Source organism: Neltuma alba, unplaced genomic scaffold (assembly GCF_004799145.2).
Source record: "Neltuma alba isolate B1F8T4 unplaced genomic scaffold, ASM479914v2 tig00012284_pilon, whole genome shotgun sequence".
Lineage (NCBI taxonomy): Eukaryota > Viridiplantae > Streptophyta > Magnoliopsida > Fabales > Fabaceae > Neltuma > Neltuma alba.
This window is the reverse complement of record NW_021636805.1, coordinates 91,761-102,166: the sequence shown is the minus strand read 5'-3', so window position 1 is coordinate 102,166 and position 10,406 is coordinate 91,761. Positions and strand designations below refer to the sequence as shown.

The window sequence follows — 10,406 nt, the reverse complement described above, 5'->3', positions numbered from 1 at the left end:
GAATGACCATTGAGCCAACAAATTTTTGTTAACATTATGATGCAAAAAAAAAATATAAGTTAACTCATTTACTCTTGTTCCTGGTGATAACAACAATACATTTGGAAATAACAAGTTCTGATTGTAAAATAACACGTCTGGAATAAAAATTTAACAATATGTTTTTTTTATAACAATAAATTTTGTTGCAGGCAATAACAACAATACATTTAAAAGTAACAAGTTCTGATTATAAAATAACAAGTTTGGGATTAAAATTTAACAACACGTTTTTTTTTTATAACAACACACTTTATTTCAAGTGATAACAACAATACATTTAAAAATAACAAGTTCTGATTATAAGATAATAAGTTTGGGATTAAAATTTAACAACATGTTTTTTTATAACAACACACTTTGTTTTAAGTGATAACAACAATACATTTGGAAATAACAAGTTCTGATTATAAAATAACAAGTCTGGAATTAAAATTCAACAGCACCTTTTTTTATAACAATTAATTATTTTATACTTTTGGAAAATAAATTATTTATAACTTATAAAAAGTACTTGTAATCTATTTAATTTGCTAAAAAAATAATTTTTATCTCCAATTTATAATCAGAACTTGAAGTATAATTTTTTATAGATTAAAAATACTTTTTTATTGTTCAAATTTATAAATAAAATTTAGGGAAAATGACAACACACTTTTTTAATTTTTTTTTAAATTTTTAATCTATATATCTATACAACTTATTATAAATCAAACTACTTCTTATAAATTATAAATAGTACAATTTATTGTGGATTAAAAATACTTTTTGACTGCTTAAATTTATAAATGAAATTTATCTCTAATTTATAATTAAAAATACTATTTTATTCTTTAAATATAAAAATATTTTTAATATTTAAAGAATGAAATAATATAAAATTTATACTATGATTAATAAATAAAAATGCCTTATTATAAATACTTTATAATTTATAAGAAGTAGTTTGATTTATAATGAATTGTATAGATATACAGATTAAAAAGTATTTTTTTAGAGAAATAAATATATTAAAAATATTTTTTATAAGTTATAAATAATTTATTTTTTAAAAGTATAAAATAATTAATTGTTATAAAAAAATGTGTTGTTAAATTTTAATCCTAGACTTATTATCTTATAATCAGAACTTGTTATTTTTAAATGTATTGTTGTTATCACTTGAAACAAAGTGTATTGTTATAAAAAAAACGTGTTATTAAATTTTAATCCCAAACTTGTTATTTTATAATCAGAACTTGTTATTTTTAAATGTATTGTTGTTATTATCTGCAATAAAATTTATTGTTATAAAAAAAACATATTGTTAAATTTTTATTCCAGACGTGTTATTTTACAATCAGAACTTGTTATTTCCAAATGTATTGTTGTTATCACCTGGAACAAGAGTAAATGAGTTAACTTATATTTTTTTTTGCATCATAATGTTAATAAAAATTTGTTGGCTCAATGGTCATTCCTTATTTTGGGAAGCATTAGGTTGGGGGATCAAATCCCCCTAACCTCACTTCCCCCCAATTTAAAAAAAAAAAACAGTTTCAAAAAAAAAAACAAAGGAAGACCGCCGGAAGCGGCCGCCGGCGCCGGACCGCCGACAGTGGCCGGAAGCGGCCGCCGGAGCTCCAACGCCGGTGGCCGGATTCCGATGAGGCAGTGGCTTTCTTTTAAAAAAAAAAATTAAAGAGGGGTATTTTGGTAATTTAGTCATAATTTCATAATTACAATTTGACACCGGATCCCTCATAATAATTTAGCATATTCAGGTGACCATAGAGTGATTTTGCTAATTCGAGGGTCTTTATTTGTGATTTCCCCTATATAATATTGCACTCCAGTGTCTTAACATTGGGTGCATTTCTGTCTTTCTTTTCATTTTAATTTTAAAAATAAAATAAAAATGCTTTCTTCAGCATTCCAATCCAAAAGACCAAAAACTCCAAAATTGATCATCCATTGACATTTCCCAGAGGCAGCCTTGTGAACCAAAATTTGGAACTTCCCCATCCAAATTTCTTCCTTTTGGTTCCTCCAAATTGCCAATGTTTTGTTTCCCAAATTATAGAGAGAGAAAAAAAAAGAAATAGAAAATAAAAATGTTAAGTTGGACGGTAGCTGGATTTGGCTGGAAGACCTACTCCCGCAAGAAGCTACTCACAATCTTCACGCTTGGCTCCAGCACCTCCCTCTCCCAAATTTCAGACCACCTTCCGCCGCTGCTCTTTCCCAACTTCGCCCTGAACACCTCCGTCGCGTCCACTCTCCGTAGGTCCCACCCTGACCCTCTTAGCCGTAAGATTTTCTCTATCTGTTTTTTCACAAGCCGACCCGTGTTGTCCTTTATCGCTCTTACGGCGTCTTCGTATGCCCCCTTCCGTACCCGATCCTCTTCGCATGTACACTCCGCGCTCAGCCCTGCCGGTGGGGGGTATCTTTTGAAATACGGATCGAACTCCTGCACACCGATGGCCTTTCTCAATCCGGTTCGATTCTCCGAGTCATCCTCTAAATCGTCGGCGTCCGGGTTGAAAAACTCGGCTAACTCTTCCACCATTCCCATGTCGAGCATGTCGTCGACTCGCTTCATCAAGTAATCTGACAACAGAGGAAATGACACGTCCACCCACAAGAAGCAGCAATCGTATCTCAACTCCGATGAGATCAAACTCGACGACGATGACGACCCATCGAATACATTTATCTCGGGGTCGAATCGGTCCGCGAGCAGAGCGTGAACGAACGAGTTAGACCCACCAACAACGATGGGAATCTTCCTCCTGGAAGTAATGTCGGAGATGACAGAGCCGGCGCGCAAGCGAAAATCTAAAGGCGTGAACTCTCCGTTTTGTGGGTCGACATCGCCGAGGAGATGATGAGGGACGCCTTTGCGCTCCTCAATGGGGATCTTGTTGGTGGTGATGTCGAGGCCTGTGTAAACTTGCATTTTATCCGAGTTAATGATCTCGGAGAAGGGGAAACGGGTTGCGAGGTCGATGGAGAGGCTGGATTTCCCGGCTCCGGTGGCACCCATTATGACAATCACCTTCTCTTTCCAGCGGTTGCGGCTGAAGATGGGGCCAGCATCCATGCGGAGCCAGCGGTTTCTTCTGATAGAGGAAGAAGAAAACAGAGTAATGGGTGAACGGTGAAATCGAAAGGAGGAGCAATGGTGGGAACAGTGAGCAGAGAAAAAAGGAAATGTCATAAGGAAGAAGGATGTTGGATGTGAGGTTGGGGCGAGAGAGAGATATGGAATAGGAGACGAAAGGGTGTGTGTTGGTCTGTTGGACTGTTGGTGTGGGTGTAGCAGAGGGGGAGAGAGAAGGAGAGATAGTGAGAGTGCGGGAGAGTGGCAAGGGTGAGGTTTTGTGGCGTCAGAAGTTGAGGTGAGAGCCGTGAGAGAAAGCTGTGTGCTGCTGGAAATGGCGTGGCATTCCCAAAATTAATACCAAATTGCAGAAGAAGCCCGCCCAAAGCAAAAATGGCTGTCTTTCTCTCGATCTGTCTCTCTTCGATCCTTTCTCCAAGCTTCCTAATTGGTCTATCTCTTACATATTCTGCGCTGATCTGCCTCTCTCCCTGTGTTTCTCGCAGAGCAGATGAATTAGACTGGAATGGTGATGCCATATGTATATATGGGGGTGGTAATACGTCCGGCATATGTATATATGGTGGTGGTAATACGTCCGGCTTGGCCGGTGACGGTCCAACCCATATAGGTCGGGTTAAAAAGTATTGTTTAAAAGCGGATTGGCTTTTAACCAACTCTAACCCTCTAAGATAGGTTGGCTCGCCAACCTACCAACAAGTATTTACCCTTTTTTTAAAAAAGTTTTTATCTTTTAATATTTTTTCTTATTTAATATTTTAAAAAATATAATGGGATTTTTATTTTTTTTCTTGAAATATTTGATTAGAAGTATCAAATAAATTATATAGGTATTTTTTTTAATTTTTTAGATATAATATTATATATAATAATACAATTATAAAATTTTTTAAAAATTTTAAAAATAAAAAAAATATGCGCGTTAGCCCGTGGGTTGGCGGGCTAACCTGCGGCGGGTTGCGAGCATGACGGTATGGGTTGGAAAGATTCATTTATTGGCGGGTTGACTTTTAGTCAACCCTCACCCGTTATTTTTGACATAAGTTCAACCTATATTACCAGTTCTATGTATATATAAGATCTCATATGATTTGAATTTGAATTATTTAAACAAAAAAAAAGCGCATTTATGTTCTGTATTTATTTGCAAGTATACATGTGGTATATATTGCATAGGGATCCGAGATCTATTTTGCTACGTGCATAATATAAGGGTTAATTTGATTTTTAAATTGATTCTAAATATAAAACCTTAATCTATTTTGTTTGTTATATTTTTTCATTTTTCTAAACTAACCCTTATAGTAGTTACACATGTTAAATATTCCATCAATTAGTAATTTTAGCTAATATACATGATTAGTAATGTCCCGTTTGGTAGCAAGGAACTGGAAGGAGAGAAGTGGAAGTGGAAGTGGAATCAATCTTTTTGTTTGTTTGGTGCACTGGAACTCAATTCTCCGGGAAGTCACTTCCACCAAAAATGGTGGAACTGACTTCCACCCTATGACCCATGGAACCGGATCAGTTCCATGGAAGTGAATTTTTTCAGACCATTTTATCCTCAATTTTATAACTTATTGACAAGCTTGCCCTTAACATTATAACCCTCCTTTCTTCCTAAGCCATTTGACAACCTCCCCCTTCAGCAACCTCCAGCGATGGCAAGCCTCCATGAGAAGCATTGATAATGGCGAAGAAGCACCGGTGAAGACACCTTCGACTTCAGATCTAAAGGCAACGACGGCTTCATCTGAGATTAGGAGGCAGCAGATTCATCATATAGTAGGAGGTGACTTCTTCAGATCTATGAAGTATTGGAGCCGTAATCATTTTCTGCCATCGTCCTTGTCTCCCACCGTTTCCCTTACGACGACGATGCCGGCTTCAGATTTCTCAGATTCGAAGCCATGAGGGAGACTCGTGCAACCATCTTTTGCTGTGGTCCTCATGAGGGAGAGGTTGCGCAGATTCGCGACGATGAAGCCATGAGGAAGAGATTGCGATTTATCCGAAACTCTCCGTCCTCATCGTCTTCCTTTTCTCCTCTTATTTGATGAGGATACCTCTGCTTCTGAATCTTTTTTTTTTGTTTGAATTCCTATTGATTATTGATGGCTGATAGTTGTTAAAAATGGAGGACAATGGTTGTGTTTTTGGTGGTCGGTGGCTGTGGTAGATTGCTGCGGCGGCTAGTGGTTGACGGCGCGACTTAGAAATTGGACTCTGGGGAGGTTTTTTTTTTTCAAGTCAAGGGCATATAGGTCTTTTCACATTATAAGTGGACATTTTTATCAAAAATTATATCTCACTTCCATTGGCATACCAAACATACTTTAGAATTCACTTCCACTTCTATTTCCACCTCCACTTCCACTTCTATTTCCACTTCCACTTCCATCAAAAACTCTTCCATCATACCAAACGAGGCATAAGAGTATTGTAAAAAATTCAACTCATATTTATTACAAATAATTAACTTAATAAATTTTATAATTTATCTAAATTAGTCAACCAGTTAGTATTATATTAAGTATGGGAGGCAATGTTTAATTGATAAGAAATGAAAATGAGAAAATGGTCACGGGATAAATGGAGGCGAAGAAGAAGAATGTAATAAACGTGGAGGCGAGTTGATGATTTTCTCGGTTGTTCTTTTTAATTTTCTACGACTCTCTTTCTTTGGATTCAAATTGTTTGTTACGTCCTCCCACCCACACCTGATTTTTTGGCCTCCTTGTTTCCGGTGGCCTCAAGGACGCCATTATTCCCCATCCGCAGTTCTTTTTACCATTTAACTAACTAATTTTGCCGTTAACAATGGAATATTATTTTCTCTTCTTCCTTTTTTTTTTTATTGTTGTTAACTAGACATTTTATAAACTAAAATTGCCAAACTTATTAGCGGTGCTAAATTCATGACAAACAGATATCATTTAAAATGTCCATGACCCTGAGGGTCTTTTTGGTATTGGGGAAAGGAAAGTGACAAATAATTTTAATGAGCTTGTTTTAAAAAATTTTTAAAATGAGGTTAAAAGCCTGTAATTAATTTTTTCTATTCTTTTAATTACCTTATATTTTATTTTCATTAACATTTTATAACACCATTTCTTTAATTTTTTACGTTGAATACATTACAACTTTTTCCCTCCTTCTCTCCCCTCCAATCCCCTCGCACCAAATATAGGATAAGAGTATGAAAATTTTCTATTAAAAAAAAACTGAGGGTTCGATTTCATTTATGGCATCCGGTTTGGTACTGCCCATCTATATCAGAAAATCATCCGAGATAAAAAGGGCAGCGGCTTTCCTCCTCTACCCAAAACTGTGCCGTTTTGGGTGTTAAAACTCGAGGCTCTCCACTTTTTTTTCTTCTTTTTTTTGGCAAATCAACATCTTTTACTTTGAAACATCTTTTAGTAGTATTCAGTATCTTAAAATAATTTTTAGTGCACCTGATATTTAAAAATATTATTCAGTAGTACTCAGTACTTAGCAAGCTTCATTCTGAACTATTCTTCAGTAGTAACCAATTTCAGTAGTAACCAATATCCTAAACTAATTTTCAATGCATTTAGTACTCTGTATTATTTTCTTATAATAACACCCAATATTCTAAAATTAGTTTAGAACACCATGTGCTATTTAAAAAAATACTGTATGTCCAACTTGCAAGATATTGGGTGCTACTGTAACGATATTTTAAAGTGTTAAATGCACTAATAATTATTTTAGGTTTCAGAGTAATAGATATTGGTTTCCAAAAAAAAAAAAAAAAAGTGGTCAGCCTCCATTTTTAGGATACTGAGTGTTAATAGAAAAATAGTTTAGAGTACAGTTGGCTAAACACTGGCTACTACTAAAAAATATTTTTAAATATCGGGCGCACTAAAATTATTTTAAAATACTGGATTGATTTGGGGGGAAAAAAAAGGAGAGCCTTGAATTTTAACACCCAAAACGGTATAGTTTTGGGTAGAGGAGAAGAAATGGATGGCAAGGACAGAGGAGGAAAGCTGCTTCTAAGATATAAGCAAAATAAATTTCTAAATAAATGTTAATAAATAGTCCTATTTATAAACATTTTTATTTTATTCAGTATATTGGTTGTTTATTATTTTATGATGAATGCTTTTGTTAATCAAGTAAAAATAAAACAAATTAAAACTACATTCAGTGGAAGACATTACGAATTAATTTTCTATCCAACCAACAGACGAAAATAAATTTTAATCTTTCTATGTACAACAAAAAAGAATAATAAAACGATACAGATTATCCAACACTTGAAGTAAAGCGCACTGCAACTACTAATTTACTATGAGCATTGTACATATAATAATCGTTAGTATTAATGATGAATTATTTATTATATTTTATTTTGATTTGATTTTTTTTGAATTTTTTTAAAAAATGATTCAGAATAATCAGTGCAATTTTTTTGGTCAACACAAAGGAAATACCTCAATTAAGAGCATCAACCTTACTAGTTGGTCACATGCTCGCTAATTGCAAATTAAAGGGTTAATTTATAATATCAAACTTGGAATACTTGTACAGCGCGTATAATACTAAAATTAAAAGAGTCAAACAAATTTAACATCATGACCTAATCGAGACAACTATTATTATTTTATATTTAGTCAATTTTATTGACTCTGGGCCGGGGATGCAATTTTAGCTTGATTTCTCAATCAGGATATATCTTAAATATGACATATGCAAAATGTGAAATCATAACTATTGTTAAATTTGACATTTGTGTATCGCACAAAATTTTAAAAAATAAATTGTGTTATTTACCACTTTAAAAATCATGCAATTTGTTAAAATCTTTATATTATGTATACACTTAAGGGGTGTAACAAGAACAAAAATGTTTAGATTTTACGGGCCTGTTGTTTGAAGGAAGGGTAGGGGAGGAGGGAAGAGTGAGGAAGGTTTTAACCTTATCTTATTTGGTTTGATTAAAAAGAAAAAGAGGGAGGTATATTTAATCATCCTTTGTTTGGTTCAAGAGAAGGAGGAGAGTGATAGTAATAATCAATTTACTATTTTACCTTTATATATTAGTTATATTTTTATTTATATATTATATAAATTAATTTACATCTTATTTCAAGTTATATAATTCAATGAATAGTCAATCTTATCATATTAATATGTGTATTTAAAATTTATTACAGTAATTTTTTATTTTAATAAATATAATAGTATAATTTTAAATAATCAAATTAATAAATTTTATATGCCCAAAAAATAGAATTTTTGTTCTTTTTTATTATTATTTTCTTCCCAACTTTAAAATATATTTTAATTAATAACATAATATATTTGTAATAATTAATTCATTTTGTAATAATATAATTTTTCATTGCAATAATATTTTTATTTTAAATTAATTTTTATTATAATATATTTTTAATTGTAATAATATATATATTTTTTTCTTATGATAATATATTTTTATTTAAAATAAATCTTATAATAATATATTTTATATGCATTAATGAAATATCACAAAAATATGAGGGCAAAATGGTCTAATATTTCAGCTCTTCTCTAAAAAATCCCAATTTGAGAGAAGTCAAAATAGGGATAAGGGAGAGAGGGGAGGGAAGTGAAGGTTTTAATTTCCCTCCCTTCCAAAATTTCTAACCAAATGAGGGAAGGGGCTTATTTTCCCTTCCCTCTAGCTAAACGCATCCTAGATGTTTGGTATAGAATCAGGGATATGAGAAAGAAAGTATAATAGTTTTTTATTCCGCCACAAGAAAAGAGATGATTTCCCCCCTGAAAAATGGCTAAATAATGAAATGAGTATTATGCTATTATTATAAAATATTTGGTTAGATATATATTTATTTTCTTTAAAAGATTTGTCCAACAAAGATAACACATCTAACATAGTTGAGTCTTATATATGGCTCAATCTGAATTGATTCTATTTCTATTTAAACAATTAAAATTTCATACAAACTTTTTTTGACGTTTTATAAATAAATTATAGGAGTATTTTATAACAACTTAAATAATGTTTTTGCCAATAAGTCATCGTATTACTTATGCAAGATGATTTTAAAAGAAAGATTTCATCAACTCAAGATGAAATCTAGCTAGTCCTCTTCTACACCATAAATTAAAAGACTTAATTAAGCTCAAACTTCATCAAAGTTGATTCTTGGACCAATTTTACCAATTTTGTTGGTAATACGTACACGATAAATTAAACAACTTAAACTTACCAGAATTTCTTGCAAGATAAATCAAATTATGTAAGCATGAATCTTACTAGTCTAATGGATGAGCTCATAAAAGTCTTATTAGAATAGTTCGATTCCTTGTTCTACATATAATTTTAATTTTGTTTTAAAAAGGCTACGGAGATTCCCATATATTATTGGGAGTTTGAGAATAAATTCCCGATGGTTTCATTTGTTATGAAATTTAGATTTTATATATTAATATAGTGATAATCTGGCAATAAAAATCACTATGTTGATATTAACCATCACTTACTGTACATATTAAATATGTAATTTTATTTACTTTTCTCCTTCTTCTTCTTTTGTAATTTTATTTCTTTTTTAAGGTGCGTGTAAGAGAAAATCCCTTACTCATGAGTACACCAGTCAAAGGTGTCGAATTTTAACAAGAAAAAATCCTTAAAAAAATAATTGTTGAATTTCAAAATTTTAAATCAATATTGATTATTACATTTGTAAAAAAAATGAACATATTCCAAAAATAAATAACAACATATTTTTGTAATAATTCTTGATTTAAAATTTTAAAATTAAAAAAAAAATTGGGGGATTTTCCCTTTCAACAAAGTAGCAAAATCAATTCCATGGACTTGACATCTTTGAGGCGCTTATGGTTATGTCCTCGCCCAACAAGCCTTGAAGGGTCTCGTACATTTTTTTTATTATTGAATTAATCGTCATTATTATAGTTAGTTAATTATGATTTCAATCTCACACAGAGCTGTCAAACACAGGCCAAACCTACCAAGCCAGCTTTTTTAAGTAAAGGACTGGGCTTGTACTTCAGGTAGTTCAAAAAAAAAAATAGGTTTAAAAGACTAGCTTTATAGGGCTTAGAAAGAAAAATGTTAGCCCGTTAGGGTCAAGGGTCAGCCCTTTTAAACCCTCCTATTTTTTATTATTATCAATATATTTATAGGGTTATGGATTAACTTTTTATGAAGAAGTTTGAATTAGAAAAATATTTAGAAGAATCAATACTCAAACCAGAT

General features: G+C 32.1%; 1 protein-coding gene across 1 annotated transcript; it reads right to left on the bottom strand.

Moving 5' to 3' along the window:
- Positions 1-2,135: 2,135 nt before the first annotated feature.
- Positions 2,136-3,366, bottom strand: LOC114725838 (adenylate isopentenyltransferase-like). Its single transcript, XM_028912411.1, has one exon. It carries the CDS (start codon positions 3,239-3,241, stop codon positions 2,171-2,173), a length of 1,071 nt encoding a protein of 356 aa, XP_028768244.1. The 5' UTR covers positions 3,242-3,366; the 3' UTR covers positions 2,136-2,170.
- Positions 3,367-10,406: the final 7,040 nt, after the last annotated feature.

Bases quoted from the DNA above. Each gene is read 5' to 3' on its own strand.
- LOC114725838 (XM_028912411.1), bottom strand. From the start codon at position 3,241: ATGACATTTCCTTTTTTCTCTGCTCACTGTTCCCACCATTGCTCCTCC.